At 42.5% G+C, this 26,245-nt stretch overlaps 2 protein-coding genes across 7 annotated transcripts in view; both read right to left on the bottom strand.

The window, feature by feature from the left end:
- Positions 1-710: 710 nt before the first annotated feature.
- On the bottom strand, positions 711-6,327 carry MLNR (motilin receptor). Its single transcript, XM_025183773.3, has 2 exons — positions 4,263-6,327; positions 711-1,849 (listed from the first exon to the last, which is right to left on the bottom strand). The coding sequence occupies exons 1-2, from the start codon at positions 5,029-5,031 to the stop codon at positions 1,548-1,550; spliced, it is 1,071 nt and encodes a 356-aa protein (XP_025039558.2). The 5' UTR covers positions 5,032-6,327; the 3' UTR covers positions 711-1,547.
- Positions 6,328-6,909: 582 nt separating this feature from the next.
- FNDC3A (fibronectin type III domain containing 3A) overlaps positions 6,910-26,245 on the bottom strand; it is a 208,098-nt gene continuing 188,762 nt past the window's right edge. For all 6 annotated transcript variants that reach the window (XM_075919050.2, XM_075919051.2, XM_075919052.2 and 3 more), the window contains 5 exons: positions 23,885-24,168; positions 21,208-21,417; positions 19,805-19,971; positions 18,334-18,461; positions 6,910-9,282 (listed from right to left, as the gene is read on the bottom strand). In XM_075919050.2, the coding sequence (XP_075775165.2) occupies positions 8,968-9,282; positions 18,334-18,461; positions 19,805-19,971; positions 21,208-21,417; positions 23,885-24,168 (1,104 nt within the window). In that variant the 3' untranslated portion in view covers positions 6,910-8,967. The remainder of the gene's footprint in view (positions 9,283-18,333; positions 18,462-19,804; positions 19,972-21,207; positions 21,418-23,884; positions 24,169-26,245) is intronic.

Genomic DNA, 26,245 nt, shown 5'->3' with positions numbered 1-26,245 from the left:
TCACAAGAGACAATGACGTGTTCTACTAAACCCACAAACTACCAACCAGTCTTTGTTCCTGTGTCAAGTTAGCATTTTGAAGGGAAAAAAATCCAACCTGGCTGTGGTGCAAAGTTGCTGCAAGGCAAAGGCTGTGAGCTAATTGTCTGCCTCATACCCTTAACTCTAGCCAGCCAGTGTTCCCTTTGGCTGAGAATTGTAATGCCTTGGAAGGGTTTGGGTAAAACGCTGCTTCCTGGGGAAATCTGTGCTGGCATTTTGAGTCATGTTTTCACATGTCCACCAACACCATTGTAAACGTTAGTGTAGAGAGGACATGCATTACTACACTAAGGATACATACACAAGCATGGCAGTTAACACACATGTTAAAACACAACTAAAACTAAAGTGTAGCCACGTGACCAATTATGATGATGTGAATGCTGTTTAACTCCATGGCTACGTCTACATTGGCCCCTATTCTGTAATAGGGATGCAAATGCAGAACTTTGGAATAGGCAAATCCGTGGGGGATTTAAATACCCCCCACGGCATTTGCATTTTCATGGCTGCCGCTTTTTTCCGGCTTGTAGATAAGCCGGAGAAAAGCGCCAGTCAAGTAGGAATAAGAGATCCTCTGGAAAAGAGCTTATTTTCCGGAGGATCGTGTCCAGACTGGCGCTTTTCTCCGGCTTATCTACAAGCCGGAAAAAAGCAGCAGCCATGAAAATGCAAATGCCGCGGGGGATATTTAAATCCCCCGCGGATTTGCCTATTCCAAAGTTCTACATTTGCATCCCTATTATGGAATAGGGGCCAATGTAGACGTAGCCCATTGGTTTCAGTGGAGTTGTTCCACATTTACATCAAGGCAGCTGAAAGAGTCATGTATAAATATGCTTTGACTCTCCATAGATAACGCTACCTTGTCTTGCCATAGCTCTGCCGGACACCAGCACATTCCTCACTAAATCAACCCCTTTTACGTTTGCGTTAAAAATTTGTGGTCTCAGACCCAACTAGAAAGTTAACCTAATGTGAGCTAATTACAATACATATTTAATAAGGAACGACACTGCTATATTAGAGAATTGGTCACTATTGTATAAATTAGAGACCCCTTTGATTGTACAGGTCATACCTAAGGACTGATTCTGGAAACAAGTATGCACATGAGAAACAATACTTGGAGTCTGGTGACGCTACTCACATGAGTAAAATTACTCACTTGCATGTCTGCACAATTAGACCCTAAATGTTATACTCCAATTTTGCAAGACACTCGTGTGGCTGGACATGCAATAATTAACAATGGGGTTTAATCACCTTCCCCTTTGTTATTTTGTTGCCTTTCACTAGTTGCATGCCAGTCTCACTGTTCTAAGTCGCCTGTTCATTTTCTCTGTTAACGCAAAAATAGAGATATTAAGAAAAACTATAAAGAATTATAAAATTCTACAACTAGCAACTCCCCTCCCCCAAATCTAGCCTTTTATGACTATAACAGTAGAACAAATTGTCCTTCATTTACAGATTCTCTCTGCTTTGTGGATGGACTAATAGTCTCAGAAGGGGGTCATGTACTCTTTTTTTATGCTAGCACTGGTCTCAGTATCTCGGGTAGCACTGAGAGTCCTTTCTCCAGATCTATGGGGCAGCAGCAGTTTGTAGGCTGCTGCCCTGTATTTCTTGGAAATGAGGTTGTAGAGGATGGGGTTGATGGATGCGCTCAGATAGAAAAGCTGCAAAGCGAATATGTTAAAATACTGGGAGAAAAGCATCATCTTGGTGTCCTGAGTGTTTATGAATATGATCCTGCCCACATGGAAAGGCAACCAGCAAATTACAAACGCCAGAACCAACACAGCTGCAAGACAAAAACAAAGTTATGGGTCAGGATTCAGATTAATTAAGCCACTAATGCTCTGACTTTCTAGGTACCAAAATGCTCTCTATTTCCCCTTGTTCACTAGTGCAGCACCAATGAAGTAATGAAGTCATATTGGTGTAAGAAAATGGGAACAGCATCACAACCATGAACTGCTTTTCAGAACAAAAAAGGTAATTCAGAATCTCTCCAGCAAAATTCCTAGAGATAATTTAAACGGGAGGCGGGGATGGGGGAGAGTACGTACTTTAATTAATATCAAATTGTCAACTACTGCATCTTCCCTGTAATATCAAAATCAGTAAAAAAAATGAAGTTATGTAACATTTTCAAACTCATTTTTGTAGTATGAAACCTATGAGGAAAACTAGGACGAGGAGTGTTTTTATAAAAGTGCGCAGCAAATCTATTATTGAAAAATCAATTTATTCTTTAACATTGGCTATGTTGAAAAGGGCTGTACTGTTATGTCTATTCTAACGTTACATAGATGATATGCACTTTTCACTGGTCTCTTACTGTAATCTATCATGTGCATTATTTTTAATTGGTTCTATTTACAAGTTCACAAAACAATTTCTTTGTACTGCTTGTGACTTTTCCAAATATAACATATGACCACAGTCAATTACAGAAAAAGTTCAATAGTTCAAATCAATCCTTGCATAATTACATTAGCTTCAAAGGAATAAAGAAGGATCACTTTGACTTGACAGCTTCAAAAAAGACACTATCAACTCGAAATTCACATTTCTGTCAGAAAGCTTTGTCCTACTGTAGTTAAAATGAATATCTAAGTTTACTAAATCTGAATGTATTTCACAAAAATGTATTTTTCCCTAGTGATTTTAGTTTCTTTACTTTGAGCAATTGACAGCATTCTGTAGTTAGTGGTTTTCTCTCTTGTAAAAAGAGGTTTACATATGGCTACGGAGGCACAGAAAAACGTTCTGAAAATGATTAAGTCATAATGGTTAAATGATGCTGAATCAACAACTGGCATCTTTTAAAATTAGCCAATATATTACAAAAATGAAAGTTGGCAATTTTAATTCAACTTTGTAACTGCTAAGAACCTAAAACTAACGGTATGTGCATGTAACTAACTCAATTGTTTAAACAACAATGAAAGTTCCAAAATCTATTCTATAATTTTCTCTAAGCATTTATATCACAGTTTCACAGAGTACATTAGTAGCTTCTCTGCTTGCAAATAAACATTGCCATTCCTGCAAGCATGTGTAACCTACACACCTACTAAGTGTGATGCACTGTTCTATGTAAAGGCACTTAGATCACTTACAGAGAGAAAGAATGAGTTTGCTCTACAGCCTTAGCTGAGACCCAGCTGATTTTATAGCTCAATCTATCGCAGCTCATGCACTAAGCTCCAAAGGTCCTAAGTCTGGTTCTGCCTACTGACACTGCACATGGCTTTTTGGTCTAAGTATTAATTTCTAAATGCACAGACTTCTCAGAACCACATGTTCATGTACTGGCAAAGTATGCTAAGCTCTTTATATTTCTTCTGTAGCTGTCTAACATAACCCATGAAGCCTTAGAAGTTAGAGTGAAAAATCAGTGTCATTGAAGGCAACAGGAGTAGCGCCCCATTGACTTCAATGGAGCCAGGGTTTCTTCACATATCTTCTCTGATGCATGAGCCCATAAGGCTTCATTAGCCTTTTTCATAAACATGCAAATTTGCCATTCCCTTGCTGCCCTACAGCCTAGTTAGATGGCTGAATTTCAATAGCGCTGCAGAGATGAAGTTTAGTTTAGCTGTTGGGATTGGAAGTATTCTAGGTAGTTGATATCACAAACAGTTTTTAAAATCGAATATAACCAAGTGCATTGGGAGGAGAGGGGCTCTCCAAAGCAGTGCTGACAACTATGGTGCACACAAATGTATGAAAGAGATTTAAGCAAGAATACCTGAAAAATCTGCTAAGTTCGTGTTAACAGGGAAAGCTAGTAGGCAGGGGAAGAAATGTCCCTAGAGAAGAGGCAGACAACTCATTATTAGAGTAATTTAAAACTGCGCAAAGCTTCGGAGAGAACAAGAACATCGCCCACAGCTAGAAATTGGCTAAATGCACCCATAGTGGCCAGTGGTGGCTTGCTCCGCCCAGAGGTCACCGGTTTGCCCTAAAGGATTTTTCCATCTCTGATGTCCCTGTTCTCAGAACATCCCTGCTGAAATTGGCAGGTGCAGACACCAGCCTGTGGCCCCCTGTGAGGCTCTCAGGCCTTTTCACCTGGCAGTTCGTCCTGGCCTGTAGCTGGCTGCAGGAAGAGTTCCAGGGTGTGCTGGTCTCTACAGGCTGAGCTAGCTCAGCCTGGGGGCACCTGGTCAGGGAGCGAGGGAAGGGGCCAGGTCCCTGGGACTCACCCAGGATCTTGATGGTGTGTCTGTGCCCCTTCTCCCTCAGGGCTGCGTTGGGGCCCCTGAGCTGACTCTTGTTCCTCCACAGGGCCCTGCCGATGAGGCCGTAGAGCACGCTGAGGCAGAGGATGGGCAGGATGAAGTAGCTGGTGGTGACCCAGAGCATGGTGCCCAGCAGGCCCGATTCGGTGGCCAGCGGTGTGGGCTTGCACTCCCGGCTGAACTCCGTCTGGTTGTCCAGCTCTTGCACACCCACGAGGAAGAAGAAGGGCGCGGCGGAGAGCAGGGCGAAGGCCCACAGGGCCCCGATCACAGCCTTGACCCGGCGCTTGGTGATCACCACCTTGGCCTTGAGCGGGAAGCAGATGGCCAGGTAGCGCTCCGCGGTGAGCGCCGTGATGTGCAGGATGGTGCAGTAGGTGCAGGCCTCGGCCAGGTAGTGCGAGAGGCGGCAGAGCAGCTGGCCGAAGATCCAGGGCCGGGAGCGCCAGAGGCGGTAGAGGTCGAAGGGCAGCCCCAGCAGGATGAGCAGGTCGGACAGGGCCATGCTGCCCAGGTACAGGTTCGTGGTGCTCCGCAGCTCGCGGCAGCGCCGCAGCACCAGCACCGTCAGCGCGTTGCCCGCCACCCCCAGCACGAAGAGGCCGAGGCACACGGCCGTGACCGGGATGAGCGCGGGCAGCGGCAGGGCGCTGCAGAGGCGCTCGTCGCACGGGGGCACCGCCCACGCCTCGCCCTGCTCCCGGCCGCTGCTGTTCTCACAGCCGCCCCCCATGGCGCTGGCGCTAAGCCCGGGCGGGGGTCGCGAGGGCGCTGCCCAGCGGAGCGGCGGGGGACAGGCCCTGGCCGCAGCGCATGGCCCCTGCGGGGCGGGCACGGGCCGATCGTCCCGGGCCAGAGCCCAGAGACACCGCCGCTCTGCAGCGCCAGGGGCCGGGCTGAACTCCCCTCCTCTGCCCGCGGAGCTTATATCGCTCCTGCGCCGGAGGAGACGTTTTTCAAGGGCTAATCTAATGACTGGCCGCAGCACATTGGAAGCCCATTTTTCACTGGCGGGGAAGTGACAACCAAAGCCCGGCCAGCCCCGAGCCTGCACTTGCCGCGAAATTTGTGCTGTAATGAGTCCCGGAGCTGGCCGTAGTCAGGAATCAGCGCCCCTCCTAGGCTTCGAAGGAAAAACACGCGTCAGACCGGGCAGCTGGGCTTCCAGAAGGATGGTTTCGTTCCTTGAAACTCAGCATGAATTGAACAGCAATTTCCACCACATCTCAAAACCAAACCCGTGGAAACCAGGGATTTTCTCCTGCTCTCAGCCAAGCCCTTGTACTGTGGATGCTGTTACCCGCAGCCGTAAGATGTGTTATTTGCCTGCTCACCCTTCAAGGAATATGACCTCAGCTTCCAGTTTGTAGTGTAACTGAAAACTGTAGCTCGTCTATCAGAACGGCTTGGGGTTCGGTTATGGCTATTTTACAAACTTATTCTCCCAGCCACGCTCCACTTAAAATGTAGTTCTTCTATAGAAAACGTGCACAGTTTACAAGACAATGTTGAGCTGATACACAACTTCATTTTAGAATCTGAAATGTCTGGTTAAAAGTTGTAGACTGTGCTTTGACCTTACCCAAAATTCCCTGTGGAAGTTTTCCCTAAACTGGGGCTGCAGGTACGTATGACAAAAATAGATTTAAAATAACTCCTATGACTGGATCATGTGAAAAATAGTTTTTTCTTCTGGGCAAGTATTAGCTCTTTGTACTGTGACTGATATTTTAAATCCCAGCTTCTTTAGTCTTCTTGCACTAATTACTCATACTGCATAAAGGTTATATGCAGCATTTAGGATTTATATAATATTGTGACCCACTTTGTTCAATGAAACTGAATTTTAAATCATCATTTACATTTAATATCCATCCCACCTTCTTTGCTAACAAAACAATATGGTCATGAAAGCAACACAGGGAAATAATTTACAGGAGAGCTAAGCTAAATTTTAAGGACTCTTAGTATAGGTTGGAACTCTGTAAACTGGAATTCTCTGGTCCAGCAACGGACCACAGATGTTCCAAGATCAGAGTCGTGGCATGCTTCAGGGCGTAGGGGGCCAGGAGCTCAGTGCATGGCTCAGCTGGGCTGTGGCTCAGCTGGGCTGGAGGGAGGGAGCCAGAAATTCTGGAGTGCAGCTCAGCCGGGCTGGATGGGGGAAGCCAAAGAGAGAGGGGGAAGCCTGACATGCGTGACCCAGGGAGCCCACCACAAGACACAGCTAGGCTGGGGAGAGGGAGTTGGGAAGACCGGTGGGGTGGCAGGGAAAGGAGGTGGGGCCAGCAGCAGAGGGCCAGAAGTGACCCTCGCCCCTGGTCCCACCAAATTCCTCATCTAGGACCAGTCAAGTCCTGAGGGTGCTGGACTAGGGAGGTCCAACCTGTATAGCCATGTGGGAATTTTCCTAATCTCCCTATTATACTGCTGTTTGAGACTGAGTGTGGCCACACTCATTTTGTCATTTAATGGGCTTAAAACCTTGCAAAAAAAGAATCCTATTTTACTTTAATGGTTGTTTCATTAACCATTATGTTGGTCTGCCAGCACGGTGGAGAAATCCAGTAACAGTTTAGTTATATCCAAAGATCAATTAACAAACATCAAAAAAGAATGATACTTTTATTTTCCACAGATTTTAAAGATACTTATGCTACATAGTTTGTATGTATTTCTATGAGATTATACATTTTTCATCTGTATGAAGTCCAACAGTATACAAGTTTAAAGTGATATGTTTGGTACTATATCTATAACGTTTTAAAAAGTTTAGAGTTTTTTTTGGAATGTACAGTATATGAGGTAAAATTAAGATTACATTAAAAACCGTCTTCATTGCAGTAATCTGCACTGAGGTTCAAATGGCAAATACACTATTAAATGACATTTACTATCAAAAATAGGAGTTCATTTGAATTTTACTATGAAAAACATAAGCCACTGCAGTTTAACTGTAGTGACAAATCTTACCATTTTAGACATTCAACCGTATAGAAATCTCTGGGCTATTACACGCAATCTCATTTGTACTGCCGAACATGGCACTTAAGAAAGTTTTAGAAAACATTGCATTTTGTGGGAAGATATCAGCCTCTACATAAAAGTGACAAATTTAAAATAAAAAAAATGTAAACATACAGTACATTTTAAAGATAGATCATTCTCATCACTTGAGGGCCAAGTTCTTATCCATTTCTTTTTAAAAACAAAACTGAACAACATTATTCTACAGCACAGATCATTGGACGTAGAAACAATTACAATACATGCCCATTCTAATATAAGAGAAATTCTTCAGAGATCTTCAAAACACAAGACAGAGGTTCTTTTTATTATTATTTTAAGACTGACAGAAGTGCTTAATACCATTAAAAATGCTAAATCCAACACAACTAGAAGTCATTAGTGATCCACTATCTTGAAACTGAAATAAATTAAAGCTAATTACAAAACGGATAACAGATAATGTGAGTGTGATGAGACAAGAATTTTTTAAAGATAGTTTCACTACAAGCTTTATGTAACTGGCAGTCATTGACATCTAGCAAGATGTCCAACGGGCTACTTGATAAAGTTAAGTCTGATCATTCAAGAACTCACAAATGCAAGCTCACAAAACATTGATGAATTATGCAATTGCAAAGTGCTCTAATGCAACATTAACTACATGCAATCAACAATTTGGTACAGTATCCAAAGAGACATTACATTAAACATTAGGATCTCAGGAAAAAGAAGGTTGACATTTTATGGTGCAAATTATTGCACCGCCTCCCCCTTCCCAATTTGGTGCCCCAAAGGAAAAAGGCAGTGCTTCATTCTGGTGGTTATGGCAAGTGAATGTAGGGGTAACAGGAAAAATTATGGTTATCCTAGAAAATGTATACACATTATCAGAGGGCACATATATCTATATAAACAGCACCCAATCAAATACAGGTCTTTAGAAATTATTTTAATTTACTTATAGTGTTAGATCAAAAAAGCTCTCTCTCTCCTATATTTATAAGAAGCTAAAGAGGTGTTTTTATGAGTCAACATTGAATCTGGGGCAAGATAAATCACTTGTGCCATATCTTTTTAGTCTTAAAAATATATACTTGCAGTGGAAAACTACATTTATCAGATAAGACTCTTCTTTCATGCATTCACTTTCATCCAGTTTACTGCCTGAGAAAAGACCCTTCTATTTTTCATCAGAATCCCGCTTCCAAATAATTAAGAGAAATGAGGAGGTAGAAATACAGCGCTAGATTGCTTTCACAGCATCAGACTAACATTTTATACAGCACAAGTTTGTTAATGTAACTTTTAAATGCATTTTACTCCAGTTTCTCCCCTCTCATGGTACTAATCCTTGAAAACGTGGACCATGTTACCATTATTATGCTCCTGCTTATTGTTCATAACCATATGATGATACATTGCTTGTCTTATAGAACATTTGTACTGCAAGAAGGCATGTTAAAAGGAAATATTTCTGTGGCTTGCATTCTATAACCTGTGCCAGCATCTACTTAAGCATTTTAAGTGGCTGAAAAAATGTGCTACAGTCCCAGTGCTGATGCTAAATGCCTGTTTTTGTAAAAGTAAGAGAACAGAAATATTTTTAGAATATGAGAATGTAAAATGTAATGAGCAGCATTCTAAAAGAAAATTGTTTTTCTCACTTTATTACAAAGTACTGAATGATAAAGGCAATCAGAATGGAAAAGGTAGCAAAGAGCAGAAGGATGACAGCAGCACACTGTTCATCAGTTAGTGTCTGTTGTGTCCTTGAGATTTCCACAGTGTCTTTGTTGGTGCTTGTTGGCGGTTCAGTCCTCTGAGAGATGAATAGTACTGTAGTACTGTACGGGCCTATCAGGTCCTGGTGACCTATTGTTTCTTGGCACTGTCGAATGGCACACACACGAAAACGATATTCACAGTTCAGCTGGAGGCCTGAATACCGGAATGACCAGTCAGGACCTTTATAAATCTGCCAAGAAAAACAAAACAAATAAACAAAAACACTTCAAAACAGGCACATTCTGTTTAACATAAAAATTAAACTTAAAATGCCCTACTTATAGTTTAATATGTCTCTGTTAAATTATTGTGAAAACAGAAAATACTACTTAATCATCTGCCTTTTCAATGACATTTTTCTAGCCATATAGGCAAAAAACGAATAAAGATTAATGAAAAAGAACTTTAATGCTCAATAAAATGTATTTTCAATCTTTTGATAAAATATGTAGCATTACAAACTCTGTTAGATCATAACTTGCAAAGCACCAAATTTAACTCCTGTGAGGGCTTCTTACATGATTAAGTGCTGAATATGATGTAAACCTCATTGCCTCACCATGGGGTTCTAAGGGATTAATTCGATGTCTGAGTATATTCAGTGTTGTTATAGCCATATCTGTCCCAGAATATTGGAGAGAAGAGGTGGGTGAAGTAATCTCTTTTATTGGATCAACTTCTGTTGGTAAATATTAGAAGACAAGCTTTTAAGCTACTTGGAGCTCTTCCTACAGTATGGATTTCTGCAATCAGTTTTTAATTTTAAAAGTAGAGCAGACTGCTTTTTTGTAGTGCTGGAACACCACAGAACAGCTCAATGAACAAGAGAGTCTGGCTCGAAGGCCATGTCTACACTTAACACAGATCAACACTGCTGCAATCGATGCAGTGAGTGTCATTTTACTGGGTCTGTTGAAGACACAATAAATCAATGGGAGAGCACTCTCCCACTGATTTGTGTACTCAATCTTCTAGAAAAGAATAAGGGAAGTTAGTAGGAGAGTATCTGCCATCAACCTAGCACAGTGTATACGCTGCGGTAAGTGGATCTAGCTATATCAACTTGAAGTTACACTATTCACATAGCTGAAGTAGCAGAACTTAGATCAATTCACTGTGGTAGTATAGAGCAGCCCTTAGTGGTTTAACCTAACGTATGTGTTCACTTACACATTATAGGCCAGTTCCCCAGCTAATCAGTGTAGCTCCACTGAAGCTCTGCTAATGTGCACTGCCTGAAGATCTAGCCCTACACATTTTGTAATAAGCAGTAACCCAAAACAGAAACTGTGTTTATTTCAAAAGGGCTTCTTACCCTAATATCCAGATACCTTTAATATTTTGTTTCTATTCAGTAGCCTGCTTTAATTTCCAGTGATAGTTTTTACAAAATTAATGCTAGTTTTTAAAATTCTACCTCAATTTACTGTGCTAAACAATTACAGTGAGGCATGAGTGGTCATACAGATTTGTTCCTTCAGTGTCAGTTTCAGGCTTTAAGAGTAATCTTTATTTTCTTTTACAATACATTGGCGATGTGCACCACTTATAAAGAACACAGTCCTTCTGTCTCTAGAGCCAATTAAACAGCATTTAATGAATTCTACTGACAAACTGAATGCTGCATTTGCAAATTTCAAGTTATGAAATCAATGAAAAGAATATTTATACTGCAAGGTAATACATGCCTTGATTAACTACAGTGCCACTTATGCTGAAATTATAACAAATGGAAGTAAAATATGTAACACTACACTGTAGATACTTATTTATGAGACTAGTAAGGTGCATAATCTAACAAAATACAGCACTATAGTTATTTAATTAGGGGCCATAATAAAATTACAACATCTCAAAATTAATCGTACTTCCTCTTGGGAAGGAAACCTGTTTGCTTAATAGTGTGAAACAGAGCTCACAAGTCTAATTATATGTCAATTTTCTGAGAGTTTATAGTAACAGACATCAGAAGCTAAGTAGTATTGTATATCCTCTGTAAAAAGCAGTCTATTTTGTTATTTGGCATCTCAAACTGCCTATCTACACGGTAAAAACAAATTAACTGAAAAAAATAACTGTTTGGTACTGGTGGTTGCAGCATGCCCTATCACTGGGAAGGGAATATATGGCAAGAAAGAGAAGGAGGTTCTTGATCCTGTGCAGTAATGGAGGTTCTCTGAGATGGTTGTCCTTGTTGGTGTGCCACCTTAGATCTCTGGGGGTGTCGCTGTGCTCCTGGTCAGAAATTTACAGTAGCAGTGCCCTCTGGTAGGCTGCGCATGTGAGGAAGATGGAACGTGTGGTGCCACTACCACGCATTCACAGCCAACTGTCCCTTCAGTTCCTTCTCTGCTCCAGAAGGAGAAATCAATATGTCCGAAGCAGAGGAGAGGATGGGTGGGTGGTGGAGCATCCACAGGGACAACCATCTCAAAGAATCTCTGTTACTACAGAGGATAAGTAGCCTTCTTTTTTTCTTTGAGTATCATCCCTGCGGGTGCTCTACCTTAGGTGACTATAGAGCAGTACCTATAATGGGAAGGGAGATGCTCTGGTTAAGTGCTGTGTTGGACCTTGGTCAGGCCCGTATGTTCAAATTTAGTGTCCTGTTTCAGGTAAGTATTGAGGGCATAATCTCTGGTGAAGGTGGGTGCAGAAGACCAAGTTTCAGCTCTGCAACTGTCTGAGAGAAGAATGATACTTAGGTAAGCTATAGAGGTTGCCATGGCCCTCGTGAAGTGTGCCCGCAATTGAAGTGGAGGCTCCTGGTTAAAACTGGTGTAAGCCAGGCAGATGCAGTTCACAATTCATCTGCATAGTCTCTGGGTAGAGATTTGCATGCCCAGGGATCTTTTAGCAGTGGAGTTGAAAAGTCTTTTACGAATTGTCCTTGTCCTTTCCAAATAGAAGGCAATCACTTGGAGCACAAGCAAGAGTGTGCCATTTAGCTACTTCAGCGGTAGCATGAGGCTTTGGAAACAAAACAGGTAACACCACAGGTTGGTTGCAATGAAAGGAGGTAAGTATCTTTGGTAAGAAATTTGGGTGTGGTCGCAAATATTGTAAACGATGGGTGAGCCATTTGTGCCCCAATTTCACTTACCCCTGTGGCTGACGTAAGAGAGATTAGCAGAGTCACCTTCACCGAGAAGTGAAGCATTGAGCAGGTCACAACAGGTTTGAATGGGGCATGGGTGAGAGTGCGAAGTACCCAGAGTGAGGTTCCAGGTTGGAACTGGGGTTTTAACTGGTGGGAACATGTTTTGAATGCCTTTTAGAAAGTGCTTAGTCGTTGGATGGGCGAATACAGGTTTGTTTTCAATGGGTTGGTGAAAGGCTGTTATGGCTGAAAGGTGTACTTTCAGTGAACTAAATGAAAGACCTGAGTGTTTTAGGTTTAAAAGGTACTCTAATATATTGGATAGTGGGATTGTTGACAGATTTGCAGATCTTTGACCTGCCCAGAGGGAGAATCTGCTCCACTTGTGCAGGTAAGATTTTATTCTTGTTTCTCTGCAACTGTTTATTAAGATCTGTTTGACTTGATTTGTTTCTATTGAGGAGAGCCACTGAGCAACCATGCCTGGAGGTAAAGGATCTGGAGGGATGGGTGCCGGATTTGACCATCTTTCTGTGTTAGAAAATGGGAAACACGTGGAACAGGAAAGTGTACCAGGTATGTGGTGGAGCGATAAATATTACTGACACTGCAGTTGACTACCTGGTGAAGAAATGGGATTGGAGGAAACACATATTGAAGGCATGAGTTCCAAGGTATTGTAAAAGTATCCCCCAGCGAGTGCAGCCCAACGCCTATATATGAACAATACTGTGGACACTTCCTGTTGGCACTGGTTGCAAATAAGTCCATCATGAGAAATCCCCAGCATTTAAAGATCATCTGTGATATGTCGTTGTCCATCTCCCATTCTTGGCTGGAATTGAACTTCCTACAGATGGTGTCTGCTGTAAGATTGTCCTTGCCCAGGAGATAAAAAGCTTCTATGAAGACATTCTAATCTATGCACCATGACCATAGGTGGACTTCCTCTCTGCCTAGTGGGTGAGATCTGGCTCCACCCTGCCTGTTTATGTAATACACTGTGGCTTGATTGTCCATAAAAATCTGTACAGTGTTGCCCCGTATCAGGTGGAGAAAGTGTTGGCATGTGTAGAGTACCGCTCTGAGTTCTAATACATTGATGTAAAGCGAATGTTTGTGTGGATCCCATCGGCCCTGGACTTTGAGAGGACCGGAGTGTGCTCCCCACTCCAGGAGGGAAGCGTCTGTCATGATTGTGATCGTCGGGGGATTTCTGTGGAAGGGTACCCCAACGCGCATGTTTTTTGGATCCATCCACCAGTTTAATGATTGTTTGATTTAGTTTGGAATAGAAATCAGTTTGTTGATACTGTTGTAATGAGGCCTGTATACCATTCTCAGCCACTGCTGCATTGGTCTGATATGTAATCTGATGTGTGCCACCGACATGGCCATTGCCATGTGGCCTAGTATTTGGAAGCAAGCTCTGAGTGAGACTTGTGGGCTGGATTGGAGCAATCTGATAAGGTGCTTGATAGACTGGAATCTCTGTTGTGAAAGGGAGGCTACTGCCCACATGCAGTCGAGATAAGACCCAATAAATTCTATAATCTGAGTTGGTTGGAGCTTACATTTGGAAAGATTTAGTTTTAGCTCCAGAATCTGGAACAGAGACATGGCTAAGGAGACTGCTTCGTAGGCCTTTTGCCTTGTGGTTGCTCTTATCAGGCAATCGTTGAGACAGGGAAATATGGATATCCCTCATTTGCGGAGGTGCGCAGCCACCACTGTGATGATCCTTGAGAAGACCCTTGGGACTGTGGCGAATCTGAAGGGTAGCACTGTGTATTGGAACTGTGCCTTGCCGAGTGCAAATCTTAGGTACTGCTGATGTGCAGGCTGAAAACAGGCATCCTGGAGGTCGAAAGTCTATAACCAATCCCCTTCATTTAAGGCTGGTATTATCATAACTAGGGTCACCATCTTGAAGCGCTGATGTTGTACGTGTTGGTTGAGCCTTCTGCGATTGAGAATTGGTCTCCACCCTCCTGATTTCTTTGTTGTGAGGAAATAATGGGAGTAGAAACCCTTGCTCCTGTACAGTTGAGTTACGGGTTCTATGGCCCTTAGGTGGGGAAGGTGTTCAATCTCTCTGTATAGTACGCTCTCATGAGATGGGTCCCTGAAGAAGGATGGGCAGTGTGGGGAGGAAGAAAGGATAGTGGAAAAATGAATGCAGTATCTGCCCTTCACGATGCCTAACACCCACTTGTCGGTCATGATAGATGACCAGTGGAGATAGAAGGGTAGTAGGCGGTGATGGAATAGCAAATGGATCTGAGGTTGCTCTAGATGTGGGTTTGTTACTGGACTCTCAATCTGATCTTCACAACACTTCCCTCAAGGTTGACGGTTGAGATGTAGCAGGTTGGTCTTCATCTAGTTTGTTGTTGCCTCCTCCTATTTATTGTCAAAATGCCTCTGAGCTTGACTGAAGGGTGAAGATTTGTATGTTTGATTAAAATATCTGTTCTGTTTCTGTTTGACTGCAGGTACATGTATGCCAAGAGTTTTTAAAACAAAATACAGGACTACGTAGCACTTTAAAGACTAACAAGATGGTTTATTAGATGATGAGCTTTCCTGGGCCAGACCCACTTCCTCAGATCAAATAGTGGAAGAAAATAGTCACAACCATATATCCCAAAGGATACAATTAAAAAAAATGAACACATATGAAAAGGACAAATCACATTACAGAACAGAGTGGAGGTGCAGGGGGGGGGGGGGGGGAAAGGAAGGTAAATGCCTGTGAGTTAATGGTATTAGAGGTGATAATTGGGGAAGCTATCTTTGTAATGGGTAAGGTAGTTGGGGTCTTTGTTCAGTCCCCTGCACTGAGTGTCGAATTTTTCTTCCACTATTTGATCTGAGGAAGTGGGTCTGGCCCACGAAAGCTCATCATCTAATAAACCATCTTGTTAGTCTTTAAAGTGCTACATAGTCCTGTATTTTGTTTCAGCTACACCAGACTAACACGGCTACATTTCTATCAAGAGTTTTTAACATTGCCCTGGAATCTTTAAGAGAATGGAGGGACGCAACCGTAGTGTCTGCGAACTGCTTTGATCCTTGGAAAGGGAGATCCTCTACCATGGCCTTTACTGGTTTTCCCTGTGAGGTAAAGTGAAGTCAGGAGGACCTTCTCATCACAATCGCAGTTGTAATTGACCAACTTGATGCATCAAGGGCAGCTCGTAGGGCTGTATGGGAATTAAGCATGCCCTCATTTATGTTGGCTGTGAATTGTTCTCTTTTATCTTCAGATAAGTTGTCAATAAGGAGTGAAAGCTGTTCAAAGATATGGTGGGTGTATTTTGCCAACACTGTCATGCAGTCTGATATGAGGAGCTGAAGAGAGGCCAAGGAGTAGACCTTTCTCCCCAGGAAGTCTAGGTGCTTCCATTCTTTAACATATAGGGTAGCGCGCGTGGCGTTCTGTTTGCCCCTCTGATTAACAGCATCTGTTACTATAGAGTTAGAAGATGGGTGGGAGAAGAGAAAGTCCGCACCTTGTGGGGCCACATAGTATTGACCTTTTGCGGGACTGTGGCTGGCATCTTCCATACGACCCTGGCAGGGTCCATAACCGCAGGATCCATGGGTAAGGCCAGTTTGGAGGCAGGTGAGGTGTAGAGTATGCTGATCAGTTTGTGCTGAGTTTCAGGAAGGCTAACCAGGGAGACCTCAAAGACCTCTGCAACCCGCTTAAGGAGTTCCTGGAAAGAATGGAAGTCATCTCCCGCTGTGGGGGGGCAGAAGCATCAAGGTGTCGTAAGCAGAAGAGGAGAATGTGCGCATTTGGGGATGGGAGGAAACAGAAGACTCCTCGTCACTAGATGCCGGTTCCTCCTTCTCTTGATATACTGACCTGTCGAGTAATGGCAGGGATGCTGCACTAGAGGAAGATGCTGTTGACCTATGGGGTTGCACCTGCTGTGAATATTGGGCTCAATATGCTGCCCAAGGGTCCCAATAGGGCCAGGTGAAAGGGAGTGGCATGGGAGGAGGCAACCATTGAGGCAGTTGCAGTTGCACCACTATGTGCTGTTGCTGTGGTTGGGGTTGCTTTGGGGAGAAATGCCTTGGGGTATTGGTGCCAACCAAGGGCTCTTTGTCCTCATTGTTAGACAACGGCAGTGCTGAGCCCAGCATAGCTGAGCGTAGGATGCTACCAGATGCAGGCATACTGTCCTTGCAGAACAGAGGAGTTGTGGGTGCCGACGATACCCTGAGCTCCTCCGTGTTGGTGAATGGGACTGGTTCCAGCATCTGTGGTGCTGACAGCAACTGAGATGGGACTATTGCTGCTACCTGCAGTTCCGATGATGCTGAATGGGGAACCGTCTGTGCCACATGCTTATGCTTCTTCAGTGCTGGAGGCAGCATGGGTGCTGACGGTGCCATATGAGGCTTAGGCTTCTTCGGTGCCGGTGGTGCTTCGGTGAAGATGGCTTGGTCTTATCTTTCTTCGGCACTGATGTGTGTGCTGACAGCGCCAGAGGCACTGATTTAGACTTGTCTTTGTATGGTGCCTTGGTACTTTGCTTTGTTAGGTTCCTGGATCCCTGGGAATCGTTGGTGTCTGGAGTTGTAGTGGGATCGGAGCAGGGGCTACTTTGCATGCTTGCTCCTGTTTTTTTCTAGGGAGTCACCTTTCCCCGAGGAATGAGATCTCTTCCTAGATTGCTTGGACGAAGAGTCTCTCAAGGTACAGCTGGAAGACAAGGCCCTTTCAGACATGGCCAAGGGGGATGGCTGGCGCGGGGGAGGAGTGCTCTGGATATGAGGCAGGTCTCATAGTTTTCTTGAGCGATAGAAGTGTCAGTTGAAGCTCCTGTGCCTTCCATGTGTGAGCTGTTAACTGCCTGCAATGCTGGCACTGTGCGGTAGCGTGTGCCTGATCCAAACTGCGCACACGCCGGGAATGACCATCTGAGACAGGGATAGATAACCTGCAGGAGAGGCAATGTTTGAATATTAGAGAACCAGGCACCTCAGGTAGTAGAAGACTGCGAGGCTGAAAAATGGTAGCTGTACAATAGGAGAAAAGAGGTGTGTGTTTTTAATTTGAAGAAAAAAACTGACTAGAAAGAACTGTAACGCTAACTCACTACATGAGTAACAAGGACATTTTCAAAATTTCAAAGTACTTTAAAAAGAAATTGGAGAGCAACTGAGGTTCTGACTGATGCCGGTGGTGGCAGAGAAGAAACTGAAGGGACGGTTGGCTGCATATGCGTGATAATGGCACCACGTTTGCCATCTGCCTCGTGTGCGTAGCCTATCGGAGGGCACTACTACTGTAAATCTCTGACTAGGTGCACAGAGGCACCTCAAAGACCTAAGGTGGAGCACCCATAGGGACACTCCTCAAAGAACTAATGACTGGATTGGGTTAGAGCCCTCCCCTCAAGACACTACTCCTTTGTGTCTACATTGCCTATAGATTTCTTCTCGTAACGCAGGGCCAGTCCACTCTACTGTGCTTTCCACACACCACAGACAATATAGCAAAACTTTCTAGACTATCAATAGCATGAACAGTCCATGATAAGCAATGAATATCTAATCTGTTTACTCTTCATAAATCTTGCTTCCATCCCTTTGATTAGTTTGTTTCCCCTTTCTCAATTCCTAACATTCATGGACATTTTCCTGACCCTCGCAGCAAAGAACAGTACAAAATATTCAAGATGACTAGTGATTACAATGTAGATTCATCGATTCCAATGCCAAGGGAACACAGTGATCATCTAGTTTGACCTTCTGTATAACAGGTCACAGAACTGCCCCCAAATAATCCTCAGAGGAGATCTTTTAGAAAAACATCCAATCTTGGTTTAAAAATTGTCAGTGATGCAGAATCTACTACAACTCTTGCTGAACTGTTTCAATGGTTAATTACCCTTCACTGTTAAAAATGCCCACTCCATTTCCAGTCTGAAACTATGACATCCTAATAGTGAGTCTTTTCCCTCTGCAAACATTTTAGATGAGGAAACCTGGAATATTAGCTTTCTACATAAAATCAGCATGTGTGATTAATATAACATTTGATCTGCACATTCTTTAATTGCAGTTAATCGTCACCTATACTTTTCATATAGACATATTATACTTTTTAATAAACTATACCTGTTTGAATTCTGAGTCTTTTCCCACCATGACCTGAAGACTGTAAATAATTGGGTCACCTTTCATTGGTTGCAAAGCCTCCCATGTGATTTCACAAGTGTGATCATTTACTCTCTCTATTCTTGGTGCTGAAGGAAAAAAAGCAAATACATTTGTTAACAGTGTATTGTCTCTAGTTAGTTAGTGGTTCTCACTATTTTGTAAACCATAGCCTCTATGGTATTTTGTTTCTGAAACACAAAACCAAAATATTTAAGTGCAAAAATGTTTTTCCTATCAGCATCTCATGTTGATTCACACTACATAAATAAGGATACTAGCACATTTGTTTGCTTCACAAGGAAACCAGGATAATTGTGATACTTATGAGCATCATAAAAAGATTAGTTACTATGAAGAAAGTAGTCTGAAAGAGCTTTTATTGCAGAAGAGTATGAAGTAACTGAATCTAGATAAAGAATTGCAGTACGAGATCCACTGACCCTGTCTGAGCATAGGAATTTCCTGACTCAACCATCAGTGGCAAGAACCAGACGCTTCAGAGGATAGCATAAGAATCCTTCAGCAGGCAGAGGCAGGAGAATCTGACCCCACTGCCCCAATACAGAAAAAATAATCTATATAGTGGGTTACAACTGGAAAGCTGGTGAGTCTGAGACTGAGAGAGACACTATGGAAGAGACTGGGTGCTATGTTGTGTGTAGAAGTAATTTGATAAATTCCTCCACAATACAAGGAAAGGAAAGAGAAAGTGATAATGTAGGAAGGGGCCTCAAATGAATTGGTCTGTAGGTGTCCTAGATGAATGTGACCCAACCCTGCTAACAGGACACCAAAAATGCTAGACTCCAAGAAATGTTTCCAAAAGGAACTACGTTTGATCGTAGCCAAAAAGCCAGGGCTCAGTGCAATCCAGGCTAGAGGCTGCAGCCAGGACTCAGCATGCCCAGACTCAGGGCTTCTTCCCTGAGGGCTCCTGCTGGAGTTTGGAGTGATTCAATTGAGGCCTGGGCACCCATTTTTCTGGGGGGCTCCCTGATTGACTAGCAACCCCTGCCTTAATCTGTCACTGGCCTGGACTAGCATCTAGGACCCGCCCTGCTCCCCACTCTGGGGCTCTCCTAACCACACAAGAGAGATCCTGCACACCTCCACCTCCCAGAACCGCCTCTAATGGCAGGAAACTGGGAGGCTGCTACCTAGGCAGCACAAAAGTGAGGAAAGCAGTATTGGGAGCCCCCCTACAACTACTTTGCAAGCACCTAGGATTACATTACAACACTGCGAAATTTCAGATCTGAAATTGTAACATTGATTATTTTTAAAACCCTCTGACTGTGAAATTGATCAGAAGGGGCCATACATTTGGTAGAGCTCTATTTAAACTGAAGAGGACTCGTAGAATTGATTTATTAAAATAGTGAGAAAAATGCCACTACAGTTAAATGACATGTGAAAATACAATACTTACCTTTCAAGGCAGCTGGAACAGATTTAGGAGTAGTGAAAATATATTCTTGAGAAAGTGGACCTTCACCAGCTTCATTACAAGCCTGAATACAGAATTTGTAGGATGTTGATTCAATGAGTCTTTGTACTTTGTATGTATGACATGGTCCTCTGTATAAGGATATAAGCCTGAAAGTGGAAACAGTGCTTATGTAAACAGATTAAATAGAGTCCAGCATAGTCTGCATGATTCCCAAGTTCCTTCATCGTTGTTCAATAATACACAACAATGATCTCACTTTTCAATAAGCAGTGACTGCTGCTGGTCTTATTTCTTTTCAGAGTGAAGAACGAGGAGGGCTCTGGATTAGTTTTAGAATGTGGCGTTTTCTATTATCATTGCTCCGGTCATCTTCCTCTTTTTCAAAAATTAGTGGGTCGGAATTTTAGCTCCCTGCATCTTAGCAATACTCCGAATTAGCTCTAACAAAGGGGCAGGTCTCTGTGGTTCCTATTGGTCTTATACATTTTTGTGGGGGAAGGCATGCTATGGGCCCAAATCCCAGGAGGGATTTGTCAGTTGTAATATATGTTGTTGTTCCATTCTGATGGGTTTTTTTAGACTGGCCACACACTCATGCTAGGACAGATTGGTTTCACTGGCCTGTCTGTTTGATTTTTAATGTTGGGGGTTCTAATACATACCAGTACTTTTGGCTCAGAGAGAGTGAAGAGTTTCGTCACTATGTTAAACTCTCTTCCTTTATAAAAATTAGGGTGCAGGCAATTATTGAGCATGAATTACTTTTGTGGCAATGGTAAATTCCCTGCTAAGTGGATCTCCATTTCTGTTTCTCCCTGTGTCCACTTGGCAAATCCCTACTTTTGTCCAATTCTCAAGCTATCATATACTCATACTAGGGTAGTGTATGTGGTGAGGTGACATCATTTATTTTGCTATCTAGGGGAAGGTAGTGCAAGTACAAATTTAACATGTTTAATTCCTTAAGTTCCTCTCTCTGTTTAAAAAAAAAAAAAAAAAAAAAGCAACAGCAAGGTGAAAATCTCCCCCCCTCCCCCGCATGCCCAAAAGTCACATTAAGTTTAAATAATTTGATCAGACTTAATACAAATACTTAACAAAACCACAGAAAAGGAGAAGAGCATGGCGGAACAAGCCATCTCATCTCCACATCAAGGTCTTCATGTTGAACCTTCACTATGAAAACTGCCTTACACCTTCTAATGCTGAACATCAGAGTTTCCCCTTTTGTTCCCAAGACAGAAAACTTCTTAAATTCGTTTAAAATTAAACCAAAGATATAGTGTCTTCTTCCATTATGCCTTTCTAATTTTTTCTCATCCATCAAACAACACCATGTGTAATACAAAGCACACAGAAAAGGGAGTAATATTAGTGCTAACCTTCCATTCTTATCTTCCATTTGAAGGTGGTACTGAATGGAGTCAGATAATGTTTTTGAAGTTCCCTCTCCCCATTTCAGCTTGAGAGTCTGAGAACTGTATGCAACACATTCCAGGCGAGGTGGATCAGGAGGGAGTGGCTTTGTTTTCATTTTTATTGTGTGGCTGAAAGGACCTGCTCCAAGACTATTTAGGGCTTGAATTCGTATTCTAATAATTAAAAAGAAAAAAATATCCATGTAAACATGAAAATAGATTTAAAAAAAGAGGAACTGATTTATTCCAGCACTCATATTTAAGAGCGTAATAGCAGAGAACAGTAAGGATATTCAATAGATACTACTTTTACGATATACATGTCCCTTACCACTATAAGCTGTTGGATTTAATAATAAATATTAACAAATGTGCATTCATCTTAGAATATGGATGTAAGGGTTGTCAGATAAAAGTTCTAACGTTTGGGTCCTGGATAGGGATGTGATTGGTTAACCAGTTATCCGGTAAGCATCACCCTTAATTGGTACCTGGGAGCATCCCCCCCTCTCTATTTCCTTGGGCTGCAGCACCTCTCCCCACCCTGCTTCAGGCAGGGGCTGCTCTAGCTTAGTTGGGTGCCGGGGGGCTCCCCTCTTTAATTGGTTAACCATTTCAACATTGTGTTGAACTGGTTAACCAATTGAACAGGATTTTACATCACTAGTCCTGGGACATCGGGTGATCCTAATTCAGCACAAGAACTGATATTTATAGAAAGCCATGATCTTCCGATTCCCTTTCAATTATTGCATATTGTCATTATACCTGATAAATGAAGTAACAAGCAACAAATGCTCAGTTTTCTCTGATGATAAACATCCATGTTAGTGCCAGCCTTAAAAGAGTTGGGGTGGCCAGAGAGAAGTTCTGAGAGCCTACTAGAACTGAACTAATTTATTAAGAATGGAAGGTATATTTGGGCTGACACTAGTTTTTTCTCTTGCAGGGAGCTTACAGTGGTGCTAATATCACTGGAAGCGGCACAGTTGGTCACTCCCAATAATGAATTATGAAGGGGGCCACAAGAAAAAAATCGAAGAAATCAATCAATCAAAGGATTAGCAGCTGTGAACTTTGCAGGCCATTATAATTGTTGCAGGTACCAAAAATAATCTGTGATTTTCAGGAAGTCAGTGTTCCAAACTTTCCATCTCAGGAGCAGGTTTACAGTTTGAATGTCTGTGACCGAACAAAGATTAGAAACCTTTTTTTACAAAACAAAAACAGAAAATAGTCCTGAGGTTTAAAGAACATAGAAGTCAGGATATGGCTGCAAGCTTTATGGAATTCAAAGGCAGCTTTGATTAGCCAACACTTCATGACTCTAAGCCATCTCATTTTCCATTAAAATATCATACATTAACATCAGTCTTGTTTTGAAAAAAAGTTAATGATTGAGCAATTGTGAAAAATAATCCAAGCTCTAAAATTCAAAGCTCATAATTTAAAAATGTTGGAGTCTGCATGCATGTATATAATTCTCGCTCTCTCTCTAAATTTGAGTGTTAATTTGTTAGCACATTGTTGTACTGACAACCATATATTTCAGTTTTATTTTCACGTGGACCTGGAAGTTTATCAAATCTGTGATATAAAAGTACTTTTGTATCTCTAAATGCAAATATATCTCTGCAGTGTAGATTTCCAGTTCTTCAGTAGTGTTTTATTTTTATTTTTTTTTAACAATTTCTCATAATTTGGCACACTGTGGTTCTTTCAGTTACTAAGATAGCAGTTTTAAAAGTAATAACACAAAAGTATTTTATTTCTATAAAAAATATTAAGGGTTACCCAGGCAGTCTATAATATTTATCATCACACACATGGGGTGAAATCCTAGCTCCAATGCAAGCTTTGCCATTGCCTTCAATGGAATCAAGATTTCACCTGGTATATTTTAACGCACAAGAATTGTATTTGTAATGAGCACAGAATGATCGAAGTTCAACACAGAATGATGTTCTAGTGTAAAACTGGCTGAAGTGGAATAGTGGAATTTGTGTTCCTCTTTTAATAACTTCCATACTAAATTTAACTGATTTACAAGAAAAGGGATGGTTTCTGTAATCATTTTTTTCAGACACCACCTAGGATCTCAAAGTTATGCTCTTTGTGCCTAGATGTATCACCACCAGCAGTAAAGGTTCTGCAGAAACTGAATTATACTCTGTAACAACCAGGGACTGTGTCAGACGTGGAAAGTAATTACTAGTGGACACAGAGGATAAAATAATGTACAGTCCTACCATGGACAGACCTTATTTAATTGGACATGCACCTTAGGCATCTGTCTCTTTTTTCAATACATCAGCAACACCCCTTAAGCTTGTTGTCAGGAATTTAAATCAGAGCTTTGTTAACCAATTTGAAGTTGATTCATGAATGGAATTAGGTTCTTGTTTCCAAGAACTGAATTGATTCTGCCATGCAGACAGGAGCAGAAACTTAGGGGAGACAACTTAATACCCACAATGACCAGATCTGTTGAGTTCATTACAAAGTCTGTTTTCTGACCAGACGTACACACTAATACTTTGATAGTGTTGTAGTGATTAGAAGCAATGTGGGAACAAAGACAATAGATTATTTTCTTTGTATGTAAAATGCTAAGAAAGCCACACCACTTTGCACAGCGTACCTGTATGTTGTGTCTGGCTGCAAATTGTCTATGAAATAGCTTGAAACCTTCCCAACAGTTACAGGCTGCTTTTCTCCATAGTCTATGCTATAGCCAAGGATTTCAGAACCATGGTCACAAGGCTTTTCCCAGCTTATGGCAAGGCATGTAGAAGGTGAATAGTGTGGACTCTCTACTTCATCTTCATTTCTTCCCTGAAGACAGGTCACAACTGCAGGTACAGAGGCTGGCGTCATACATACAACTACTTCACTGAAAGGTCCTGCGCCTGCAACGTTCACGGCCTGCAAATGCAAAGTAACATAAGAACTGCCATATTGGGTCAGACCAACGGTCCATTAACTCAGTATCTTGTCTTCCCACAGCAGCCAGTGCCAGGTGCTTCAGAAGGAATGAAAAGAATAGGCAATCATCAAATGATCCATCTCCAGCTTCTGACAATCAGATGCTAGGGATACTCAGAGCATAGGGATGCTAATAGCCATGGATGGAACTATCCTCTATAAACTTATCGATTTCTCTTTTAAATCCAATTATAGTTTTGATTTGCACAATGACCCCAGACAGTGAGTTCCACAGCTTGACTGTACTGTGTGAAGGACTTCCTTATGTTTGTTTTAAATCGTCTGCTTATTAATTTCACTGGGTGACCCCTAGCTTCTTGTGATGGAGGAACTAATACCTCCGTATTCACTTTTTTCACACCACTCACAAGTTAATCGATCTTTATCATATCCCTCTTAGCCATCTCTTTTCCAAGTTGACAAATCCTAGTCTTTTTAATGTCTCCTCCCAGTCTCTATCCTTAATCATTTTTGTTGCCCTTCACTGCACCTTTTTGAATTCTAATACATCTTTTTTGAGGTGGGACAACCGGAACTACAAACAGTATCCAAGGTGTGGGTACTATGGATTCATATAGTGGCATTATGATATTTTTTGTCTTATCCATCCCCTGGTACTCCAGCTATGTCACTTGGGGTGTGTCTAGACTACATGCCTCCTTCGACGGAGGCATGTAGATTAGCCAGATCGGAAGAGGGAAATGAAGCCGCGATTAAAATAATCGCGGCTTCATTTAAATTTAAATGGCTGCCCCGATCTGCCGATCAGCTGTTTGTCGGCAGATCGGGGGAGTCTGGACGCGATGCCCCGACAAAGAAGCCTTTCTTCATCGACACAGGTAAGCCTGGTTTCACGAGGCTTACCTGTGTCGATGAAGAAAGGCTTCTTTGTCGGGGCATCGCGTCCAGACTCCCCCGATCTGCCGACAAACAGCTGATCGGCAGATCGGGGCAGCCATTTAAATTTAAATGAAGCCGCGATTATTTTAATCGCGGCTTCATTTCCCTCTTCCGATCTGGCTAATCTACATGCCTCCGTCGAAGGAGGCATGTAGTCTAGACACACCCTTGGGAGCAGAGTTCCCTCAAAGGTGTGTGTCTGGCCGTGCACAAAAAATTCTAAGCCTGCTCACTTCCTTCACACGGCAGTACTCACCTGCTGGATTTGGAAAGTGAGTGGCGTAGCTGCCACAGATGACTACTCTGGTGGCTAAGGCTGTGCTGGAGGTTGGCTTTTCTGGCTGCCGCCGGGTTTGGGACTGTGGGCAGGCAAGAGGGTGTCTGCTGCTGGGATTTTGGGTTGTGGGTGGGCGGGCAGGGTGTCTGCCACTGGGATTTGCAGCCACATAGCAGGTAGGTTGCTGCCACAAGGGTTTGCAGCCACGTGGACGGCAGGGGGCTGCTACTGGGGTTTGGAGCAGCGGGAGGGTTGCTCCCCAGGGCTTGAGGTAATGGTTGCATGGCGGATGGGAAGCTGCTCCGAGGCAGGGCTGTATGGCTCAAACACTGGGGTGAGGGTCAGAAAAGACAGAATCAGATAAAGTAAGAGCAAAATCAGCATTTCTTTAGTCCTGAGTGTGACTGATTCTGCTCTCACAGCTGTAAATCAGCAATAGTGGTAAAACAGACATGCGAACAAATGTTTACTTTTTTTTTAAAAAAAAAAGAACAGATGCACACAAAATGCATTAGAAATGGAATCACTCTGATTTGACCTGTCCTTGAAGACTAAAATGTAGGGTTTTTACAGCTGGTGGTGGTATGCTTAATGTACTTGATATTAGACTTCATTCTTCATTTTATTGTACTGAAATAAAAATCTTTAAAAATTAAAAGAAAAAGATTTGCTGTAGCAGTAATAAGCAGTGGAATATGGAAAATCTAAGCATTCTTCAATATTGTACAAAGCAAAGCCACTGTCCATCTGAAATATACATATATTTGTATTACTCTTAGCTTTGAAAAGAGTGTTGGGGTGAAGGTAAAGGTTGTCTGATTTTGAACCAGAAATGAGAAG

Source organism: Pelodiscus sinensis, chromosome 1 (genome assembly GCF_052426305.1).
Source record: "Pelodiscus sinensis isolate ZL-2025 chromosome 1, ASM5242630v1, whole genome shotgun sequence".
Classification (NCBI taxonomy): Eukaryota; Metazoa; Chordata; order Testudines; family Trionychidae; genus Pelodiscus; species Pelodiscus sinensis.
Note: the sequence above shows the minus strand (reverse complement) of the source record. Positions and strands in the feature narration are given on the sequence as shown.